This window comes from Schistocerca gregaria, chromosome X, assembly GCF_023897955.1.
Source record: "Schistocerca gregaria isolate iqSchGreg1 chromosome X, iqSchGreg1.2, whole genome shotgun sequence".
NCBI lineage: Eukaryota > Metazoa > Arthropoda > Insecta > Orthoptera > Acrididae > Schistocerca > Schistocerca gregaria.
In genome coordinates, this window is record NC_064931.1 from 72,114,174 (window position 1) to 72,139,641 (window position 25,468).

Consider the following 25,468-nt stretch of genomic DNA (forward strand, 5'->3'; position numbering starts at 1 on the left):
CCTGTCACGACTCCTCGTACCATCTTACTCCGCTTACAGCTAGCGTCTGTACTCCGCAAGCCACTCTGCGGTGTTTGGCAGAGGGTACTTCTGGTACCACTATCTGATTCGCCCTCCCCATCCCCTTCCCTGTTCCATTATCGACAGCTTGTGGTATGAACCTCTATAATAGCTGTAACTTTCCTATTGTGGGCATTTCGTGGTAAGTATTTGGGAGAATGTAGTATGTTGCCGAAACGTTAACGAAATGGAATCCCAACAGTAAACCTCCCCTGACGCGCAACGCTTCTGTTGTAGCGTCTGCCACTGCAGTTTGTTGAGCACCTCCATAACGCTCTCGCGCCGACTAAACGGTCCCGCGACGAACCGTGCCGCTCTTCGTTACATCTTGTCAGTCTGTTCCATTAAACCAACCTGGTAAGCGTCCCAGGCAATTGAGAAACAATCAGGAATAAGTCGAACGACTGATTTGAACACCACTTCTTTCGCGAATTATACTTTCTTCAGATTCTTACTACGAATCTCAGCTTGCCACTTGCTTTTCCTACTATTTATTTTATGTGGTCATTCAATTTCTATTTCAGGTCGCTCCGGATGGCTACTCCTAGGTAGTGCTTGATTTGTAAAAGAAGAGGTTCCGGTATTGTGACAACCTTCCAGGGTGTGTTTTTGATATGTAGACTTCTTCAAATGTTATTTTAACGCTTTTCTGAGCATTTGAAAAGTGCGAATACAACATTTGCTTTACATCTATTCAACCGCAGCAAACGTTCTGTTGTTCCACATCTCAAAATCTGCGGTTATGATTTTTTCTCGTTAGAAGTATCGATACGGCGTAACGGTGCGTAACGTCACAAATGAATCACTGCTCCTGGGTATTTTACGATAGTGACTGTTTCCAGCGACTTGACACCAGTGGTGTGGTAGTAAAGTAGTAGAACTCGTCCCAAATATGTTATATTTATTTAAGTTCAGGGTAGACTACGAGGCCCTGCATCATTCATCAGTCCCCTGCAGGTTTTCCTGCAATTCGCTTCCGCCACACTGGGATGCAATCGCACTGTAGACAACAAATCTACTGCTCATAGCCCCATGGATGCTCCATCGTTATCCACTAGATCATTAATATAAATTGTAAATAGTAGCGACTCCGTAACACTCCCTTACAGAACCCCAGAAACTACGTTTACATCTGTCGATCTTGTTCCGTTCAGTGTTGAATTCTGTCCGTGAGGAAGTGCTATTTCTAATCAGAAACCTTGTCCGCCACTTGGTAAAGTCTCGTTCTGCCCACTAAATGTCAACCTGACGGCCGTTGTCTACAGCACTAGGAATTTCTGAAAGTGTTCTGACCTGTTAGTACGTCTGAGATCGTTATATGGTGTACATCTACCATCACAATGGGACGAACAGACATCCAACAAAGAAGAATGTCAGTTTCCGCTTAGTAGGTGCACCAGAGAGCTACTGCATCGAGTGTCATGACAGCATATGGAGTTCATTTGGATACGTCGTCTGCTTAATCTGTCTCTAGTGTCCTCGCTAAACCCTAATCTTACTTCCTTCCTTCTTTCAACCGCTAGTCACAATGGTGAAAAAAGGCCTAAATTTAATAATGAATAGCGGGGGGAATCGATGAAGATTGTTGCCTTCAATAAACAGATCACTTCTGAGCTTGATATGCGTCTAGAAAGCACTATGTCAACTCTAACAGTACAACGGAAAGTGAACATAAGCGATCATTGTAGTACTGTTATCGAAAAATTTCGTATACGTCATGTGTATGAAAAGAAACGACTTAAGTGGTGAAAAGAACATAAAAAACTGTCCTATCAACCGCAGGATGTGTTTACTTATGAATTCCAAGAGAAGTATACACTCTTATCTCTCTTCTTTCAGTTATGACGAGCGGTAGAGGTTCTGTAATAGCGGGAAACTCATTCTAGTTGACCATGTTCGCTCAGTATTAAGTGTACAACCGGATCAAGACAATGTAACCAATTACATGGTCGTATATTATGTCCCCGATTGATCTGAAGCGCATAAGGATAAAAACATTCTTCTTCCCTCGCCCTTTAAAGCTGGTGAAAATGAAAGTTATCGAACAAAATTTGCCGGTATTCGAGAAACAGGTAAGAGTTTTGTAGGATTACTCAAAGGATTTTCACTTTCCAAGGAAGTGCTATAGGCCCTCTATTGCTCCTGATCTATATTAACGACATAGGAGACTATCTGAGTAGCCGTCTTAGATTATTTGCAAATGATGCTGTCATTTACCGTCTTGTAAATTCATCAGATGATTAAAACGACTTGTAAAATGATCTAGATAAGATATCTGTATGCTGCGAAAAGTGGCAGTTGACCCTGAATAAGGAAAAGTGTAAAGTTATTCACATGAGTCTGAAAAGAAATGAGCTAAATTTAGATTACGCGATAAGTCACAAAAATCTGAAGGCAGTAAATTCAACTAAATACTTAGGGATTACAATTACAAATAACCTAAATTGGAACGATCACATAGATAATACTGTTGGTAGAACAAACCAAAGACTGCGATTCATTGGCAGAACACTTACAAGGCGCAACAGGTCTACTAAAGAGACTGCTTACACCACACTTGTCCGCCATTTTCTGGAGTATAGTTGTGCAGTGTGGGATCCGCATCAGGAGGGACTGACGGATGACATCGAAAAAGTAAAAAGAAGGGCAGCTCGTTTTGTATTATCGCGAAATATGGGAGATAGTGTTACAGACATGATACGTGGATTGGAGTGGCAATCATTAAAACAAAGGCGTTTTTCGTTGCGACGGGATCTTCTCATTAAATTTCAATCACCAGTTTTCTCCTCCGATTGCGAAAACATACTGTTGGCACCCATCTACGTAGGGAGAAATGATCATCACGATAAAATAAGAGAAATCAGGGCTCGCACAAAAAAATTTAAGTGCTCGTTTTTCCCGGGTGCCGTTCGAGAGTGGAACGGTAGAGAGGCAGGTTAAAGGTGTTTCATTGAACCCTCTGCCAGGCACATTATTGTGAATAGCAGAGTAATCACGTAGATGTAGATGTGTGCCTGGATGAGACTCGAATTCGTGGCCCCTGCCTATCGCGACCCAAGTACGACCTACGACCCATCCTCACTGCTTTCCTTCCTCCATTACCTCGTCTCCTACCTTCCAGACTTCACAGAAGTTCTCCTGCGAAACTTGCAAGACTAAAACTCGTGGAACATATACACGTACATGTAAGTCATTCAGGCACCGAAACTGTGACTGACTATAAAATTCTTCTCTCGCTGATACGCTTTAGAGAAACGGAGGAAATCTGAAGCCTGTTCAATCCGAGAACGAGATCACACCACCTTGCTCATTAAAGGATACATGCCAATGTTTTTTGTGCGACAGAATAACATGCGATGAATGGAACTGTTACTGATCCAAATCTATATTTATTCTTAATGTGACCTGTGCAACTTTCCAGTCTTTGGGTACGGATCTTTCGTCTAGTGAGCGGTTGTGTATGGCTGTTAAGTGTGGAGCTATTACTCGTACATCAGCATACTCTGAAAGGAACCTAGTTGGTATACAGTCTGGACCGGAAGACACGCTTTTATTAAGTGATTTAAGTTGCTACAGTACTCCTGTTCTCGATTCTAATTCTGGAATATTTACTCAGTCGTCTTTGGCGAAAGAATTTCAGAAGGCTGTGTTTAGCAACACTGCTTTAGCAGCACTGTCATCGATAGTATTTTCATGAATGTCGCGCAGTGGAGGCATAGATTATCTCTTGCCGGTGTCATACTTTACGTACGACCAGAATTTCGTTGGATTTATTGCCAGTGTTCGAGACAAAGGATACTGCGGAGACATGGCTGAGCTACAGAATGCGCGAAGTGATATTTTTGTTGGACACCTCGTAGAAATCGGATACAACAGTTTCGCAATTATATTAGTCGACCACAATATTATTGCACCTGGGAGTGAGGGCTGTACGGTCGGCTCGTGTGTTTACCTGTGCGCTCGAAGCCGATCAGTCAGCTCTGGCCACACATCTTGCTCGTGAAGTTATTTGGACTTCCACTGAGTATACTACAGTCCAAAAAAATGATGTGGTTTTTGTTTACTGCAATGACACCGCTCATTTCCGATAACGGCAACAGGAGGCCAAGTGCAATAATGGTTGGGTAGTACAACGCAGGGTTCTATGGCTGGTGTTTACGTTCCTGTCAATTTCTGTTTTATGGACATTAGGTGGTGATCTAAGCACGTTTGTGCTGTGTCCTCCGGTTGCTGCGGCACACGAACATACATACAGATGCTGCCGCACACCAACTCAGGCTTCAGTCTGGCGTCACGTAGTTCTGATCGGACGCCATAGAGGGCGAAAATAACGGAATATATTTTGCTTCCACCCTACGCCATTCACATAGTCCTATCCATCAGCTATAGTTACGTTCCGATACTTCAGTAAGCGCTCAAAAAGGGACTATATCCTGGCTACGCCTGACGTCGGGAAAATAGTTCGGAAACGAACATACATCTACCAACCATGGATTTAAGACGACACATAGCTCCATTCATCAGACAGCGTCTGCACAATCTCACAGTGTCGCAGTATTTGCCAAAATTGTCATCGCTAGTAGAACCGGACTGGGCAGACTACTAGTTTAGTTAGCGTTTACTAGAGTCAGGTATAAGCCTGTCTTCGTAGTTAGTGAACTTTAACTAATTTGTTTCGCCCCAGTATCATACTCAAATTAAGTATTTATAAAGGCAAGTATTGTATATTGACACATGTCTGTACTGCCAACATTATCTCGTCGTAGTTCCATTCTTTTCCTGTGAGAAGACTGTGTTACTGTGCGTTTAGCAAGCAACATCAATAACAGCAGTTAGTTTGTGTGGGAGGGGTTCTCTTCCTGCCGCTTTATGTAGTACACGAAGCACATCTGTTGCATATAACAGTTTCTGCGGTGTAGTCTCAAGAACGGGGTGCCGAGGCGAGGTCGGTACCTTGTGACAGAACCTTAAGTAAACGTAGTCGCTGCTAGAAGCAGCAGAGAATGAGAGACAGTGGCATAGACACACCCAGAAGAGCCAGCCGTGGTGGCCGAGCGGTTCTAGGCGCTTCAGTTCGGGACCGCGCGATTGCTACGGTTGCAGGTTCGAATCCTGCCTCGGGCATGGATGTGTGTGATGTCCTTAGGTTAATGAGGTTTAAGTAGTTCTAAGTTCCAGGGGACTGATGACCTCAGATGTTAAGTCCCATAGTGCTCAGAGCCATTTGAACAGCCAGAAGAGTTTCCCTGAGCCACCACATTAGCTCGCTTAGTACAATGCCGCTCAGGTCAGTCGGCAATCATCATTTAACACGACAGCACCGTCTCCCTACCGAGCCAGCTGTGTGACAGTTGTATAAGACAGAACTCTGCATAAAATCTTATAGTAAATTGTACTCTGTGAGAAGAGACTGGTATCTTGTTCTGTATCAAGTGATACATTAATGTTTTGTGACAGTAATAAATACTCACGACATTCCTGTGGACACGGATCATAACAAAGTTAAGTGTTTCATCTTGTTCAAGTTACAATAAAGTGATCTAATATTCTATATGTTAAGTATCACTCGGACCCCTCTAGCAGTAAAGCTAAGAACCCACCACTGTACCGACGAGTATTACCTCGTCCAGTCCAACAGTTTCTTTGTTTAATGTTTCGTTTTCTCATGCTTGAGATATCCTCAGAGACTATAAAGATGTAGTTGTTTACTTTTCAAATATAAACTTCTTGCTGAATTTAAGTTTAAAAATTAAATAATAACGTGTTCATACTCTCTGAGGATGTCTGCAGCATTAGGAGACGAAACATTAGGGAAAGAAACATGATTTAGACTACAGTCTAATGCCCATAAAATAGAAATCATCCCATTTCGAAATAATTTCTGAATGTCCCCAACTTCCTCCACTACTGTATTTCAGAGCATTGTTCCAGTACATCAACGCAACTCAAAATATCATCACAGTAATATTTTAGTTAGTCAACTGGAGAGTTGAACACAAGGAAGAATTATGTATGTGCTGGCGTAAGCTGTTGCCACCACACTGAGCAGCAAAGAGGTTGCGAGTAGATCGATAGAGGCCAAAGACAGACTCCCAAGAAATGCGCCGCCAACGCCCTCTCGGCTGCTAGTACTTAGATCGCCGCCGTGGACCAGAGGGTCCAGTCAGACCCAGTCAGTCCTCCACTGAGTCAGTGAGTCGAGTCTTCAGTCGCAGCCCAGTGGGAATGGCAGTCGCAGTTAGCTCCGCCTCTAGCTCAGAGTCAGTCAGTACCTAGCGACCAGAATAGTGAACATAGCAGGACCTATACTTCATCAGCAGTGAGGCTAACGTAGACTATTACAGAAGAGCTTGTACCACAACACATGAACTATCTTGAGTTAAGTAATTTTCTATGCTTATAAATAAAGAACCCTATTAATACAAGCGTGCAGTTGTGTTACAGAAACAGGATACCAGCCACCAACAACATCGTCTCCTTCCTTCCCATGGTACAAGCCTACAGTGACAACGAGACAACACAAAAATATATATATGTCTGTAATATGGATGAGTGCAGAAAGAAAGAACACTTAGGGGATGCCCACAGTGGAGTGGAACAAACTAAAATTATTTGGGATGGGTTGGGTTGTTTGGGGGAAGAGGCCAGACAGCGAGGTCATCGGTCTCATCGGGTTAGAGAAGGATGGGGAAGGAAGTCGGCCGTGCTCTTTCGAAGGAACCATCCGGGTATTTGCCTGGAGCGATTTAGGAAAATCACTGAAAACCAATCAGGATGGTCGGACGCGGGATTGAACCATCGTCCTAAAATTGGTACTGCTTATAGATTCATAAGACAGTCGACTGAATAAGAAGGATGCAGTAAGATGGGTATAGATAAATATGGTTTGGAGGTCATGCCAAACACGGTTGTAGGAGTTTTCGAGGACAAGGAGAAAATATGGAAGATTGCTTATTATAAATGAAAAGCACAGTAGTTTATATGTTCTAGAGGACTAACTGCCTACCATTGTCAAAGAAGTTACAAAATGGTTCAAATGGCTCTGAGCACTATGGGACTTAGCTGCAGAGGTCATCAGGAGCGCCTAGAACCGCTCGGCCACTCCGACTGGCAAAGAAGTTACAAAATTTGTAAACAACATTGAAACCGATACTGCTCATGAAGACTGAGGCATGGACAAGCAGTAAATGTCATCTCTGACAGTGCAGTGGTATACAATTAAAAAGGTAAAAAAACTGAACAGTAAATACATATAAAGGGAGAAAACCAGGAAAAATCAGCTCTCTAAATTGGCTAAAGAGCCTTTTAGTGCAAATATTAAATATTGGTTTAGATATGTGGATGACTTACTGTGGATGTGAACAGGTACTGCAAGGCAACCAACCCAATTTTTTTATATCTTATACAGTCAACATTAAAATATTCAGTTAACAATGGAGATTGGCAACAAGTTTATAAACTGTCTTGATCTAACTATTGCCATCTGTACCCAAACACAGTGTTTCAAAACTAATAGAAAGCCTACAACAACAGACACATTAATACCTTCTTTCTCGCAACACTCAGTAACATACAAACATGCATCTTTCCACTCCATTGTACACTGTCTCACAGCTGTTGCTATGTCCAAACAAGAGTTGAAATTTATTGCCGCAACCAACGGCTACAATCCTGTCATGTTTGACCACACCTTGCATAGGAAACCAGCACTGAAAATTATATGCTTCTTCTATGGTCCCTGTGCTGCTCCTTTCACTGTCCACAGGAAGTGGAGTACACTCCCATAGCTAGGACTGGTATCACAGAGTGTAGAAGAAACTGTGTAATTCTCCAACTATAGATTTTCCTACCATGTAAGGAACACCACAGCCAAGTATGTTTTCAATATCAAAGTTAAGACCCAGTTATTAGCCAGTAGTGTGGCTTACAAAATTACGTTCCCAGATTGTGAACCGTTTGGCACTGGTCGGTCAGGCAGAGACATAGTAACTATGTTGCCTCAACATTAGTGCAGCTGGAGGTTTCAGAATTATGACTCCACGTTTTTTGAGCATGTACTCAGTAAGGGTCACAGATAACAGCCACAGTCTCATGTCCTCCATTAGCAAACAAATGTCAAAAACTTAACCTACTGGAAGCCCTAAATATCAACGAATAACTTTCCCACGGTCTCGATTTAATAGACCATTAAATGACTAAACACCACTCAGCACTTCCCATCTTCTAAGCTTCACTTAATCCTCACTGTACATTGCTCTCCACACTATCCATCCCTTTCTAGTCCTCCATTTTTCTATATTTATTTATTTTACTTTCATTGCATATGTAGTCCATATATTGTGTTATTACAATTATCAGTTCTACTTTTAACTGTTTTTCTGTATCACTGTCCACGTATAATACGTCTTTAAGGTATGCTTCAGTACTCTTGTCAGGACCTAATTTTATTTTATTGGAACAGTTAATTTAATTTCAATTATCATATAGGCACCGTTTTCCGAGTTTATTTTTAATGTTTTTCCTGGTTTACTTTATTGTGTTCTGCCCACTCGCCTAATAGGAAACCTGCATTCCCGGATCGGTAGCCAACAATTCAAGCAAATCGCATTAATGAGATTTTATTACAGTAAGATATTTGGCAATATTTAACTTTTGTGAAATACGGAAGTGTCGCAAGCAGTGGGCAACAGACAAATAAGAAATTTCTTCAGAATATACAATTCGCAATAAAAATAAAGCAGTACAAATCCTAAATCACCCTTGTAGCGTTTGTAGATCAGCTTGTCTTCCACTGGGCTGCGGCTTTTTAAGTACAGCTTCATCGGTTGCTCACGACCTTGCTGTGTTGGTGTATGGTAAAACTGTTCCATTCGACAGTGATGCCATTCCAAAGACATCACCGGGGTGCACTTTGAAGATGTGGCAGTGAGACTTGAAGTCGCATACCACGCTCTGACGGTGGATGTTCAAGTTCCAGGCAAGCGGTAACATAATGATGAACAACATTAGGTATCAACACCGGTTGTTTACGATGGTCGACACCCATCCAGTGGTCAAGTCAATACTAACCCTGAGTGAGTGGCCGTAAGAAGGCTAATGTTAACTGTGATCAGAATCGGAGTCCTCAAGGATGGTGAGAGGAACTGGGTGCTGGTGCCAGTGCCAGGGTGTCGTGGTGCCAATGTTTTGTAAACCAGCAACCGTGTCGTGTAAGCCTTGTACTGTGACATAGAGATGCCTTGCCTTCTCTCGCATGGACATCTTGAGAGTGGCCATGTCCATTTCCTTGTGGAGGGTAACTACCCTCGAGAGGGGAGGGGCATGCAGGCTCCACCGAAGCACCTTATTCAGCAGGCACCAGAGGATCTGGGAAGCACTAATCGTAGCCCACGCAGTGGAGTCATAGGTGAGGGAAGGGTGGACAACCATCCAGTACAGCTGGAGCTTGAGGTTCAGATCCCTGCTGATGAACACTGGGTACAACGCTTTGATCAGCTTGAGTCATTTTTGGGTTACACATTCTGCAGGGCGATGGAAGAGCAGTTTTTTATCCATCCAGACACCTAGGTATTTGGTATCGGGACCATGGGACCTGGACGCCTGATATAGTGATGTTGTGGTGGAGGATGGGGCGCTGTTTAGTGAAGTAGACTGCTGTAGTTTTGGCGGCATTGTGGGCAATCTTGTTGGAACAGCACCAGGTCACTGTCACTTCCACCTGTCTCTGGAGGCGAGTACTGAGCTTGTCTGTGTTGCGGCCGGTTGTATAGAGCGTCGTATCATCGGCATATTGTGCCAGGTGGCAATGTAGGGGGACTGGAATATCGTTAAAATAAATGTTAAATAGGATGGGAGAGAACACAGAGCCCTGAGGTGTATCCATCAACACGTGACATAAGCTGGAGTGTCGACCTCACCGAGTAACCATGAAAGGAGGAAATTATCTACAATCTTCACATAGATGTTGGGTATGGTCGTCTGTGTCAGCATTTTGTACACAAGATTGTCCTGCCATATCTTGTCATGAGAGTTTTGCAGGTCCAGGAAAACCGCTGGTGTCGACATGGTGGAGTTAAAGCCCTTGCTGACATGTTCCGTGATCCAGAGGACTTGGAGTTCGGCTGACAGGTGGGAAGCGAATACGAACTGTTCCAGACGGATGGTCCCAGCCACCGCCAGAGGCTGGGAAATGCGGTGGAGGATCAAAGATTCGAGAACCATGGCCATGGCATTCAGAAAGCTAATGGGCCTGTTGTTAGTAGGCACCATAGGATCCTTTGAGGGCTTTGGGATGGCACTCATTTTGGCCTGCTTCCACAGTGGGGGAAATGCGCCATTGGTGAGACAGCGGTTCAGAATGCTGATAAATAATACCAGTGGCTTGTGTGGGAGCCGGCAGAGGCGTTCGTTTAAAACACCATAGAAACCTGGAGCCTACCGTCCATGCTTCCACCGGAGGATCCGCTGGATTTCCGCCGTGGAAGTAAGTTGAGGGGCAGATGGAGATGGTCTTTGTCTGAAAGCGCCAACGGCCGCTAGAATATCGTGTTCATCATGCGTGAGGTCCTGGATACGAAACTGGTTTTGGGCCTCAAACGTGTCGGCCAGAGTTTCTACCACATGGGGGGCATCATAGGTTAAGCCATCAACAGTGCAGAGGAAGACAACATGGATAGCATACCAATTAACTTGCGGGTCTCTGGGTTCCTATTATTGTGTTTGTGAATCAAAGGGTCCAGGAAATTGAGACAGAGTAACTCATCTCTGACATCTGCTTCTGCAGCTTCACAAGGAAGGTCTTTGATGACAATTTTTGCTCTTCTGTCGGCAGAAGCCTGATGCGTGTAGTAGTGCATAGCCCTGGACTTCACAAAGTTGAGGACTAGGAGACAATCATCCATGATGTCAAGCAGGTACTTGACGCTGTCTTTCCGTTATATTGCCTGCAGCTGGCCAGCAATAAGGCTTTGCAGTTCAGTGTTCAGTTTAATGTAGTTTCTGGGATTGTAAACAACGATAGGGGGGATCTTCTCCTTCTTTTGTGGTGTTGGCGGTGGACGTCCTGGTCCACGGAGGCATCGGTATCCGAATCACGACCACTGTGACGGGTACGAGTGGAAGATTGTTTGCCGGCCGCGGTGGTCTCGCGGTTCTAGGCGCGCAGTCCGGAACCGTGCGACTGCTACGGTCGCAGGTTCGAATCCTGCCTCGGGCATGGATGTGTGTGATGTCCTTAGGTTAGTTAGGTTTAAGTAGTTCTAAGTTCTAGGGGACTAATGACCACAGCAGTTGAGTCCCATAGTGCTCAGAGCCATTTGCACATTTTTTTGAAGATTGTTTAGAGTGTCGATCACAGGGGGGACCGACATGGTCGGAATCCCCAGAAGGCTCGTTGGGCTGACAAGATGGTGTAGACGAGGGAGCACCCGATGGGGCGTCTGTGTGGCGGTCGGTTGTATTAATGCTGGGGGCCGACATGGCTTGACTGTCACTATGTGAGAGTTCTATCACCAGGAGACCACGGGAATCGTTAGAGGACGAAGAGAAAGATTGGTCCCTAACGCGACACTGTATCACTGTCAGTGGACTTGTGGCGGCAGGGACGATTCCCTCGGTCCTTTGCCAGTTGGATGGTGGCACTATCAGCGCAGCGGGAAGCTTGCCGGGACGGCCGTCTAGCGGTCGGTGTCACATTACTGCTCCAAGGGGCGGCGGCAGAGACGCCTGGCCGCGGATTCCTGTCCTTAGCCCCATGCTTGCTAAGCCCCGGCCCGATTGATGTAGTCAGGGCGCTGGCAGGATATGGACACGAACGCCGGTCGCCTATATATACCAAGTACAACGGGACGCGTACGAAATAACCACGCTGCCTTACAAGGCGAACGACAAGTCAACGTTCACTCAGACATTACGACTACACAACGCCGAGCAACACTCGTGACCATAACGAACAACGCGCACATACTCGCAAGTAAACACTGTCAGGTCTCCAACCTGACTCTTCGTGTAGAGGCCGCTCCTGTCTCGGTGTTGTCCTACAGAAGTGTCGGTCAGAGTACTATTGGCTGACGTCGTCTCACAGCCCTCTCTGCTCTTCCATTCTTGACGGTGTGCCGACGCTTGACGTTACGCCGGAACATACTTCCTTTACATTTATTTTCTGTTCGATTTTTTTACCTTCTTAACTGCATACCACTGCACTGTCAAACGTGACAGTTACTGTGAGTTCGTGTCTCAGCCTAGATGAATAGTATCCCCTCTGATATTGTTTAGAAACGTTGTAACGTGTTTGACGACAATAATTAAAGTTTGATTATGGCATTTAAGGAAAACCGGTTATCATAACTAAATGAACTAATCCTCTAGAGCGTACGCAATATAGCGATTTTCATGTATATATAACAGTAATTCCTGCTTGTATTGTGTCTTACATGCAGACGATGTCACACTGCTGGCAGATAATGAAGATGAAATGGTTCGAATGGCTCTGAGCGCTATGCGACTTAACTTCTGAGGTCATCAGTCGCTTAGAACTAATTAAAACCTAACTAACCTAAGGACATCACACATATCCATGCCCTAGGCAGGATTCGAACCTGCGACCGTAGCGGTCGCTCGGCTCCAGATTGTAGCGCCTAGAAAGCACGGCCACTCCGGCCGGCAATGAAGATGACTTTCAAAGGGGAATACATTTATTAGGTAAGGTTTATGAAAAGTACCAGTTGACGATTCCAGAACAGAAGACAAAATCAATGGTTCTCGAAGAGAAATATCCCGTACGACCAAAAATTATGGTCAACAACAGCACAATAGAAGAGGTCAAATATTTTAATTATTTAGATTTTGACGTCACATATGAGTATGACGAAGATACAGGGAAGAAGTTAGCAAAATTTGGAAATATACGCGGAACAATACGAGGAAAGAAACAAGATTGCGATTTTATAAGAAAATGGCAGTTCCAGTGCTTGTTTACGGAAGTCAATCGTGGTTTATAGCTGAACGTCCAGAAAGTCGCGTACAAGCAATGGAGATGAGGTTCCTAAGTGCAATACAAGGATGCACAAGAGCCAATAGATTTCGTAATCTGGAAATTAAGGTAGGCCTGAACATATTTAACATCCTCAACAACATACAGAAAATAGAAGATGCCAGAATGAACATCTCGAAACAATGAGTGGAGAAAGATTACCTCTCCCTATAAGAAGGCTTAAGCAAGTTGGGAAAAGATATCAAGAAAGATCGAAGACGCAATGGGTACCGTAAAAACCAAAACAAGAGATGGCCTAATGCTTGAAGTGAAGATGAAGATGATGATGATGATGATGATGATGGTGTATAATTATGTTGTTCTATCAAGAAGCAAAGGAAGAGTCAGTTAAAAAGATGACTTATTACTGGCACTCAGTTTATGGGATAGTAAATGCGAAATTTTAGTATCGGTCATCGAAAGAGAAGTTGGGATAATGGCTCAAATGGCTCTGAGCACTATGGGACTTAACTTCTGAGGTCGTCAGTCCCCTAGAACTTAGAACTATTCAAACCTAACTAACATAAGGACATCACACACAACCATGCCCGAGACAGGATTCGAACCTGCGACCGTAGCGGTCGCGCCGTTCCAGACTGGAAGTTGGGATAGAACCCACAATGGTCAATACGAAGAAGTATTCGATAGTTCTGATGTTTCTGAATGCGAAGCAAGATGACGGATTCGATAACCCGAGAAACACAGAGCTCCCGCTGTCGGGGTTAGTCAAAAAGGTGTGGAGGAGCGAGGAGAAGGCGTTTTACCTGTGGTGCCTGGTGTCGGGCAAGGGGCGGTCGCAGCGGAGGCGGCTGCTGGCGGCGGCGCTGAAGGCGTGACGCGAGAACGGCTCGTTGCCGGCCGCGCCTGCCTGCAGGTAGGTGCCCTGTTGCACCAGCGCTGCCCACAGATGGCTCTGCGCGCCGTCAGACCCACCCGTCCGCACCTGCCAACAGCCCGCCGCAAACTTCAGCAACGATCAACTACAAAATAAAGCAATAAACTCGACAGACTCATATTTTTATTATCTTGTTGCATAAGTTCGTAGCGTTTTTGTTTTGCATGTTGGTATTCCCACTGGTATGGGTTTATTTATCGATTGTCACTTTTTATTTGTAGTTAATGTTTGCTATTTGAGTTTACATATTGTCATTTTGTCATTTGGAGATAGCGAGTGGGGATGTGGATGCTTGAAAATACAGTGCCAAGTGGAGAAATCGGAACATTTCCGACATATTCTTCTGTTTGAGTCCAATGGAGTGGTGACAGTAGCGGAGGCAGCCAGGAACATTTGCGCTGTATATGGGGATAATACCATTGGAAAGAACACGCCAGGAAATGGTTTTCTCGTTTTAAGGAGTACCGGTGTGTCAGTAGTGACTCTCTACGATCAGGAAAAGTCCTGTACAGGGGTTGGGTAGGGAAGTCATTCGGCACCCACCTTATTCACCAGATCTTGCGCCATGAGATTTTCGCCTTGTCCTTCTCCATCAAATAACTTCAAGGAATTTCCTGTCAGGAGGAAAATGCGCTCCGAAGATGCCTCAACGAATTCTTCGCCTCAAAACCATGTGATTTCTACAGTCGCGGAATCGAAAAATTTCCTCAGCGCTCGCAGGCTGTTGTAAGCAATGAAGGAGGATATATTATTGATGAGTACATTTTCTGTTATGTGTCTCTGTTGTGATGGTAAAACGCTGCGAACTTATGCACCAACCCAATACTATAGTCCTCATTTCATTTCCCTCACATGGGGGACAGACTGGCAGCAGCCAAATAACTGTACTGTGGCCAGATAATGTTAAAATATATACATATAATGTTATGAATCAGGCGAAAAGTAGTAGTAACATCTAAAAATAAGATTGACAGGAAGTGCAACCAGCAATCGCTAGAGGATAAACGCAAAGGCGTAGAAGAATTTTAGGGAAGTGTGTTCATCTGTGAAGAGGAGACCATGAGTTGCATACTAGTGCGACCATTCTTCAGTACTGCTCGAGTGTTTGGGGTCCCCATTAGATCGGATTAAGACACCGAAGCAATTGATAGGGAGGCTTCTAGATTTATTACCGGTAGGTTCGATCAACATCCGAGTCTTATGGAGATGCCGCGTGGGATTAGCCGAGCGGTCTGGGGCGCTGCAGTCATGGACTGTGCGGCTGGTCCCGGCGGAGGTTCGAGTCCTCCCTCGGGCGTGGGTGTGTGTGTTTGTCCTTAGGACCATTTAGGTTAAGTAGTGTGTAAGCTTAGGGACTGATGACCTAAGCGGTTAAGCCCCACAAGATTTCACACACATTTTTTATGGAGATGCTTCGTGAACTCAAGTGGGAATCTCTGGAGGTAGGACGACGCTCTTTTTGCGGAACACTATTGAGAAAATGTAGAGAACCGGCATTTGAACCTGAGAACGATTCGTCTGGCTCCAACGTATAGTCTGCGCAAGGACCACGAGGATAATAGAAATTAGGGCTCGTGCGGATGCACACGAAGCGTCGTTTTTCCCTCCTTTATTTGCGAGTAGTAACGGAAAGGAAATGACTAGTAATGGTACGAGTGAGGTTTCCGCCACGCACCGTACAGTGGATTGCGGAGTATTTATGTAGATGGAGATACAGAAGATTGCATAAATAGGAGAACACAAATGTCGCTAATTGTAAAATTAAACAGACCTTTGGAGAAAAGAGAAGCAGCTGTATGAATATCAAGAGCTCAAATGGAAAGCCAGTACTAACAAGGGAAACTCCCCATCGCACCCCCCTCAGATTTAGTGGTAAGATGGCCCAGTGGACAGCTTGTCGAAAACTGAACACAGATCAAGCATGAAAACAGGAAGAAGGTGAGCAGAACTGCGAGAAAAGAAGGAAAATAGAAACAGTTAACGGTCCACGCCTAAGATAAGCGACATCGAGCACATTGGACTGCGAGGTCGGATACCCGTGTTCAAAGCTCCCTCGTGCTCCATTTTTTTCCTCACAAAATTATGAACTGGCCGTACTGGCGTTGACGAGTCTGTTCGCTGTATTCAAATGCGTGTCTGTGTCGTGGTGTAACGCCAGTTTGCAACAGCGAGGTGGAAGTAAGGGACCTCCAGATACACGTACCTCCTATTTGTTCTACACGAGTACCACATGTTGTGACTCTTGTCTATAGTTTTTAGAGGTTTTGGTTCTTGAATTCCTTTTTTGTAGCATAGGTCACACCCATTTATTTGTTGTTTTCATTTCTGTGAGAGGTCTATGTTCTTACCACATGACATACTCTATAACCAAAGTATAGCATGACAATTCCCAAGACTACAGAAGGAGAACAGACACGTCAATAAACGGACGGAAAGTTCGTAATTTAGTGAATAAAAAATTAGGGGACAAGGGAGAATTGAGCGCGGACCTTCTGCTTTGAAATCTCACACCCTGACCACACGACCACGAACCCATGGTTTCTGCTAGTTACTTAATATTGAATATCTTGAGCTTGGACCGTTTTCTTCTTTTTTCACAGTTCAGTACATCTTCTTCCTTTTTTCATGCTTGATCTTTGTTCAGTTTTTGACGGGTTATCCACTGGGCCATTTCACCATGAAACCTGACTGGTTTGCGAGGGGGAGTTACCCTTGTAAGCAAAGAAGGAAAAGTTGCAAGGTGGAAGGAATGTATAGAAGGGCTACACAAGAGAATAAAATTTAAGGCTGTTTTATAGCAAGGAAAGAGGAAGTAAATGAATATGTGATGGGATACATGATATTGTAAGATGAATTTGATGGAGCTCTGAGAGACCTAAGTGAAAACAAGGTACCTGGAGATGCTGACACTCCATCTGAATTATTAAAATCATTGGGAAAACCAGGCATAACAAAACAATTCCATCTGGTTTGAAAGATAGATGAAACAGGAGAATGTATTGATTGCACTTCCAAAGAAGTCAGATGCTGACAGGTGCGAATATTACCAGACTGTCCGATTGATAAGATTGATAAGTCGTGGTTCCAAATACTCATACTCATTATTTACAGAAGAATGCGAAAGCTTGTAGGAGTCGACTTTGAAGAAGATGTTAGAGTTCGGGAGACATGCAGGAACGCAAGAGGCAATACTTGTCCTACGACTAAGTATAGTTACAAGAAGATTTTTCCAGTTTTCACTGCAATTCACTGTTTGAAATTCTAAAGTCATCAAGTGTTCTGGCGTAGCCACAAGCACCACAACGAAGATGCAGAATGGAAGACCAGAGAAGGCGGTGAGGAAACGTCGGCCAATGGTGCGCCGACATGGACCGCGCCGCGCCAAGAGCGACACCTTGAAGAAGTGAATATAAGCGCCGCTCCTGTCAGCCTCGGTCGCTCAGATCTGCCCAGTCTGCAATTGACATTAGTGCTACGCTATCAGATTGTCGTGATTCGTATCGAGTGCTTACTTGGACTTTGTGTATAGCAAGAACTTCACTGTTTTCATGTCGCCTCTCGCTAGCGACATTTGCTGTAATCGGAGTAAAGTATTGTCAATTTGCTTTCTAGAAATAAAACTACTAATGTTATTTGTCTGAACTGTTTTATAGCATTCCGAGAACGTAACATCCTTTAGGCATCCTGTAAGCAACGGGCGGGCAAGAGCCCACATCAGGGATAAAATATAGTTTAAAACTCGTAGAGAAAACAGACTACAGTTATAAGTGTCGCCGGCCGCAGTGGCCACGCGGTTCTAGGCGCTTCAGTCTGGAAGCGCGCGACCGCTACGGTCGCAGGTTCGCATCCTGCCTCGGGCATGGATGAGTGTGATGTCATTAGGTTAGTTAGGTTTAAGTAGTTCTAAGTTCTAGGGGACTGATGACCTCAGATGTTAAGTCCTATAGCGCTCAGAGCCATTTGATACTAAATATAACGGTTTGTATAACACATAATTATTTACTAGAGAAACATTGGTCAAAGTGTATTGAGTTCAAAGGAAACTATGAAAAAAATTAGTTCATATTGTTGTAAACAGAAATTCGTTCTTTTTGGGCTTTTCTCATTTTAATTAAGTAGAGGATACAGCATCCCTTCAACAATCAATTCGTAACACGCACAGTGGCGTAGTTGCACTAGAGGGCTGACGTATCAGAACATGAAGACAAATCAGTTCTCTGTATTAACGCATCGCGTCTGCAGAAAGGCAACCTAGTGAACAGATTTTCAGAACGGGCTGCCGACGTGCCTTCTCAGGAAACTTGCGTCTGAGACTTCCACAAATTCACGTTTGCCGCGTCATGAACTGCGCCCACATCGAGCACGTGTAATGTGAGCTTAAAAATTTGGATAGATGCTCTGTCCACTAACGTATATATGAACAGAGCATATATATATATATATATATATATATATATATATATATACACTCCTGGAAATTGAAATAAGAACACCGTGAATTCATTGTCCCAGGAAGGGGAAACTTTATTGACACATTCCTGGGGTCAGATACATCACATGATCACACTGACAGAACCACAGGCACATAGACACAGGCAACAGAGCATGCAAAATGTCGGCACTAGTACAGTGTATATCCACCTTTCGCAGCAATGCAGGCTGCTATTCTCCCATGGAGACGATCGTAGAGATGCTGGATGTAGTCCTGTGGAACGGCTTGCCATGCCATTTCCACCTGGCGCCTCAGTTGGACCAGCGTTCGTGCTGGACGTGCAGACCGCGTGAGACGACGCTTCATCCAGTCCCAAACATGCTCAAAGGGGGACAGATCCGGAGATCTTGCTGGCCAGGGTAGTTGACTTACACCTTCTAGAGCACGTTGGGTGGCACGGGATACATGCGGACGTGCATTGTCCTGTTGGAACAGCAAGTTCCCTTGCCGGTCTAGGAATGGTAGAACGATGGGTTTGGATGTACCGTGCACTATTCAGTGCCCCCTCGACGATCACCAGAGGTGTACGGCCAGTGTAGGACATCGCTCCCCACACCATGATGCCGGGTGTTGGCCCTGTGTGCCTCGGTCGTATGCAGTCCTGATTGTGGCGCTCACCTGCACGGCGCCAAACACGCATACGACCATCATTGGCACCAAGGCAGAAGCGACTCTCATCGCTGAAGACGACACGTCTCCATTCGTCCCTCCATTCACGCCTGTCGCGACACCACTGGAGGCGGGCTGCACGATGTTGGGGCGTGAGCGGAAGACGGCCTAACGGTGTGCGGGACCGTAGCCTAGCTTCATGGAGACGGTTGCGAATGGTCCTCGCCGATACCCCAGGAGCAACAGTGTCCCTAATTTGCTGGGAAGTGGCGGTGCGGTCCCTTACGGCACTGCGTAGGATCCTACGGTCTTGGCGTGCATCCGTGCGTCGCTGCGGTCCGGTCCCAGGTCGACGGGCACGTGCACCTACCGCCGACCACTGGCGACAACATCGATGTACTGTGGAGACCTCACGCCCCACGTGTTGAGCAATTCGGCGGTACGTCCACCCGGCCTCCCGCATGCCCACTATACGCCCTCGCTCAAAGTCCGTCAACTGCACATACGGTTCACGTCCACGCTGTCGTGGCATGCTACCAGTGTTAAAGACTGCGATGGTGCTCCGTATGCCACGGCAAACTGGCTGACACTGACGGCGGCGGTGCACAAATGCTGCGCAGCTAGCGCCATTCGACAGCCAACACCGCGGTTCGTGGTGTGTCCGCTGTGCGGTGCGTGTGATCATTGCTTGTACAGCCCTCTCGCAGTGTCCGGAGCAAGTATGGTGGGTCTGACACGCCGGTGTCAATGTGTTCTTTTTTCCATTTCCAGGAGTTATATATATATATATATATATATATATATATATATATATATATATATATATATATATATATATAATGTCTGTCTTGTAGTTTTCACGCAGTCTTTTTCTCAAACCCCAGGCGTACTTACAAAAACCCTGTTCTATCAATAAGTACAGGGTGTTTCAAAAATGACCGGTATATTTGAAACGGCAAAAAAACTAAACGAGCAGCGATAGAAATACACCGTTTGTTGCAATATGCTTGGGACAACAGTACATTTTCAGGAGGACAAACTTTCGAAATTACAGTAGTTACAATTTTCAACAACAGATGGCGCTGCAAGTTATGTGAAAGATATAGAAGACAACGCAGTCTGTGGGTGCGCCATTCTGTACGTCGTCTTTCTGCTGTAAGCGTGTGCTGTTCACAACGTGCAAGTGTGCTGTGGACAACATGGTTTATTCCTTAGAACAGAGGATTTTTCTGATGTTGGAATTCCACCGCCTAGAACACAGTGTTGTTGCAACAAGACAAAGTTTTCAACGGAGGTTTAATCTAACCAAAGGACCGAAAAGCGATACAATAAAGGATCTGCTGGTTATTTACTATATTCAAGCTAACGATCAAAATGGTTCAAATGGCTCTGAGCACTATGGGACTTAACGTCTGAGGTCATCAGTCCCATACAACTTAGAACTCCTTAAACCTTACTAACCTATCACACACATCCATGCCCGAGGCAGGATTCGAACCTGCTACAGTAGCAGACGCGCGGTTCCGGACTGAAGCGCCTAGAATGCTAGCACGGTACCTCAGCGTGTTCGGTCAGAGGGCTAGTTCCCTCTGTAATAAAAAAACTGAGTTAATCGATCAACAACGAACTTAAACGGATGTCTTACGATGTCCGCCCCGAGCAGATGTAACGAACAAAATCGAACAAAATGAGGTTTTCACGCCGGCACGGTAGCTCAGCGTGTTCGATCAGAGAGCCGTTTGGCCTCTGTAATAAAAAATTGAGTGAAGGATCAACCAGCGAACTTGAACAGGATGTCTTGCGACGTCCGCAACGACAAAAAAAAAAAAAAAAAACGGCTTGGCCACCGCGGCCGGCTCGCTAACGATTGCTATAGTCTACTACGAACCAACGTTTCACTTCCTTACGGTGAATTGAAATGATCGTGTGGCATTCATTGTTGGCTGGGAGGGCCCATCGGGAGAGTTCAGTCGCCGGGTTGCAAGTCTTAATTCAGGGCGACTTGCGCGTCGGTGATGATGAGGACAATGCAACACACACATGGGCGGAAAAAATCTCCAACCGGCCGGGAATCGAACCTGCGTCCAGTGTATGATAGACAAGCACGTAACCACCTTTTTTTTTTTGCTGATCTCCCATGACACCTGTTCAAGTTCAGTTAAGTCGCATAGTGCTTAGAGCCACTTGAACCACTTGAAGGCAGCTAACCCACCAACCGAACACGCTGAGCTATCGTGCCGGCATTGAAATCCTTGAAATAACCATTAAGTGAATAAAGAAGTACATATCTTTGCCTTTTCTAAACTGAAATTTAATTAAATCCTTTTTCTCTCATTACTGATTCCAAGTCGTAATAAAATCACAATAAAACATTAATTCATTGAGTCTTGCTCTTTGAAACCTGGAACAACTGACTTATTTTTGCAAGACTGACTTTTAACTACGTTGCATCAATATAGGTATTTACCCCACTTGCGTATCAGGCAAAATGAGAAGAGTCCTGGGTAGACGGGGTATAAGACCGATTTTTCGTCCTCCTAAGAAAATTAAGGAGATGATGCACCCTGTAAGGACAGTTTCGGCTTCAGGATCCCTGGAATTTATAATATCCCCTGTGAGTGTGGAAGCAATTATATAGGTCAGACCATTCGTACCGTTTCCGACAGCTGTGAAGAACACCAACGTCATATTAAAAATAGAGAAATGGAGAAATCGGCAGTTGCGAAGCATAGCCTCGCGAACAAACAGAAAATACAGTTCGATGAAACAAAAATTCTACCCATTGCTTCCACATACTGGGATTCTGTTATTAAGGAGGCTGTTGAAATAAGAATCTGAGCGGTGCATGGAAACGAGCGCTCAATGCAGAGAAGCAGCAGACACTTCCTTGCAGGGTTACGTTCCAACGGAAGCGGTGGCGCCACCAGCGCAGTACGTAATTGCCGTCCACGGGCTATAAAAGACCAACACAGCAGCAATGAAAACAGTCAGTTGCTCCTAACGATAACGATGGAGGCTATCGTCGAAAGCTTGAGATTTTATCCCGGACTGACACGGCAAGAATACCGAGAATATACACTCCTGGAAATGGAAAAAGAACACATTGACACCGGTGTGTCAGACCCACCATACTTGCTCCGGACACTGCGAGAGGGCTGTACAAGCAATGATCACACGCACGGCACAGCGGACAAACCAGGAACCGCGGTGTTGGCCGTCGAATGGCGCTAGCTGCGCAGCATTTGTGCACCGCCGCCGTCAGTGTCAGCCAGTTTGCCGTGGCATACGGAGCTCCATCGCAGTCTTTAACACTGGTAGCATGCCGCGACAGCGTGGACGTGAACCGTATGTGCAGTTGACGGACTTTGAGCGAGGGCGTATAGTCGGCATGTGGGAGGCCGGGTGGACGTACCGCCGAATTGCTCAACACGTGGGGCGTGAGTTCTCCACGGTACATCGATGTTGTCGACCTGGGACCGGACCGCAGCGACGCACGGATGCACGCCAAGACCGTAGGATCCTACGCAGTGCCGTAGGGGACCGCACCGCCACCTCCCAGCAAATTAGGGACACTGTTGCTCCTGGGGTATCGGCGAGGACCATTCGCAACCGTCTCCATGAAGCTGGGCTACGGTCCCGCACACCGTTAGGCTGACTTCCGCTCACGTCCCAACATCGTGCAGCCCGCCTCCAGTGGTGTCGCGACAGGCGTGAATGGAGGGACGAATGGAGACGTGTCGTCTTCAGCGATGAGAGTCGCTTCTGCCTTGGTGCCCATGATGGTCGTATGCGTGTTTGGCGCCGTGCAGGTGAGCGCCACAATCAGGACTGCATACGACCGAGGCACACAGGGCCAACACCCGGCACCATGGTGTGGGGAGCGATCTCCTACACTGGCCGTACACCTCTGGTGATTGTCGAGGGGACACTGAATAGTGCACGGTACATCCAAACCGTCATCGAACCCATCGTTCTACCATTCCTAGACCGGCAAGGGAACTTGCTGTTCCAACAGGACAATGCACGTCCGCATGTATCCCGTGCCACCCAACGTGCTCTAGAAGGTGTAAGTCAACTACCCTGGCCAGCAAGATCTCCGGATCTGTCCCCCATTGAGCATGTTTGGGACTGGATGAAGTGTCGTCTCACGCGGTCTGCACGTCCAGCACGAACGCTGGTCCAACTGAGGCGCCAGGTGGAAATGGCATGGCAAGCCGTTCCACAGGACTACATCCAGCATCTCTACGATCGTCTCCATGGGAGAATAGCAGCCTGCATTGCTGTGAAAGGTGGATATACACTGTACTAGTGCCGACATTGTGCATGCTCTGTTGCCTGTGTCTATGTGCCTGTGGTTTGTCAGTGTGATCATGTGATGTATCTGACCCCAGGAATGTGTCAATAAAGTTTCCCCTTCCTGGGACAATGAATTCACGGTGTTCTTATTTCAATTTCCAGGAGTGTATAAGAGCCGTCGCGAAAGACTTCGTTCTCATATCGTACATCGCATATTGTTGATCGTGGAGCTCCCAACCCCTAGGTGCTCGTATGTTGACCCTACTACATTGTCAATCACGAATGCAGTGGGCACGGGACCATCGGGATCCGACCGTCGATCAATGGAAACATGTCGGTTCTCAGGTGAATTACATTTATACTACTCTAGATCGCTCGAAGCTGGTCGTCGCGACAAACACCGTCAGCGATGTGAACGGCGGCTCGAAGCGTGCAGCGCTCTATGGACGCAGACTGATGGAACCTGTATGATGCTACGAGAGACATTCTCCTGCGCTTGCATGGGGCCTTTGGTAGTAATCGAAGACATGCTGACAGCTGTCAACGATCTGCATCGTTTCATGCTTGATGTCTTCCCCGACGGAGATGTCATCTTTGAGCAGTATAATTGTCCGTGTCTCGAAGCCAGAACCGTGGTACAGCGGTTTGAGGAGCATTATAGTGAATTCACGTGGGCGTGAGGTAAATCCTATGGAACTCGCCTGTGTCGCTATTGGGCGCCATCACCGCATATGCCAATCAGCGACCTATTATTTACGCAAATTACATAGCCTGTGCGTAGACATCTAATGTCACATGGTTGTCGCTAAGTCAAGCGCCGGGACGCGAGCCGGAAACGATAGAGAAGAGATGGCAGTGAGAAGACGTCAGCCAATCGCACGCTGACCGACCTCTCTCCAGAACGACAAAGCGACAGCAGCGGCCCCTATGTGAAGAGGACACAAGCGCTGCGATCGACTGGCGAAGGCCCAGTTGAATAGTAGCTTCAAGACTAGCGACTTGGATAGAAGCGTCGACGCTCGTTACCTCACTTGTACACTTTACGTAGCTCAGACTTGGAACTGTTTATAATGAAGAAGATTTAATATTTTGTATGTCTCCCTTTGCTTAAGACACTTCTGTGCAACTGTCAAAGTTAAGTATTATCATTTACTTTTTTGTAATAAAACTCATTAATACGACTTGTTTGATTTGATTGTCTAGCGAACCGAGTATGAAGTATTCCTAGACACCGAATATTTGACGACAAGGCTGGACGTAATATTTGACGATGAGCATGGATACATAGTACCAAATACCTCCAGACATCTACCATCAAACTGTCAGATCACTGATACGCATAATAAGTGATGTATTTTGTTCCGAACACGGACAAAGAAGCTATTAAGCAGGTGATCATAATGTATTGGCTCATCAGCGTATGTGACGCAAATCGACTGAAAGCTGCTAGTATTTTCTCTCGAAAATTTTTTATACAGTCAAACTTCAATTGACAGACGTGTAAAACTTTCAAGTTTGAGCCTCGAATTTGATTCATAATCGTGCAATGATTTTATTTTACGGGAAAACAATATATCACTTGGACGAGCTAGTAGCACTTAAGTACAGTACGAAAGAGCAAGAGAGATAGTAGTTATTTTGAAAACCAACTCTTTATCCTCTAATGATCTCAACGACGGCAAGCTGCACATGATATCACGTACTTATTAGTCCAAACGAAGTTCCTCCTCTTAACGAAGAGGTGTACAAAGAAGTAATTCTCTGCTCAAAATTATATCAGCTGTTCACAAGGTATTACTTGGACCTGTGACTTAAATGTGAAAGATTTATCTGCAACAGCTAATGTGCGAACGCTGTTCATACGTAGATCCGAGTGTCTCAGAGAAAAAGATTATCAAGAGATACGAAATTACGGAATGCTGTTGTTCCAACACTTCTAGATAAAACAAGGCAGAATTCCGTGAAGACAAACATGTCCGTCTGTTGCCTTGAGCTGAATTCGAGGATCAGTAAACAACTAGTTTTTGATGGTGAAGGTCGTCCCGACAAATACCGAGCGATTGTGAAAATCACTCTTTTATACGCA

The 25,468-nt window shown here is 45.5% G+C and overlaps 1 protein-coding gene across 1 annotated transcript in view; it reads right to left on the reverse strand.

The window, feature by feature from the left end:
• LOC126298822 (polypeptide N-acetylgalactosaminyltransferase 16-like) overlaps nt 1-25,468 on the reverse strand; it is a 535,244-nt gene that overhangs the window by 186,108 nt on the left and 323,668 nt on the right. Inside the window, exon 2 of the mRNA XM_049990289.1 lies at nt 13,855-14,033. Coding sequence (XP_049846246.1) covers nt 13,855-14,033 — 179 coding nt within the window. The remainder of the gene's footprint in view (nt 1-13,854; nt 14,034-25,468) is intronic.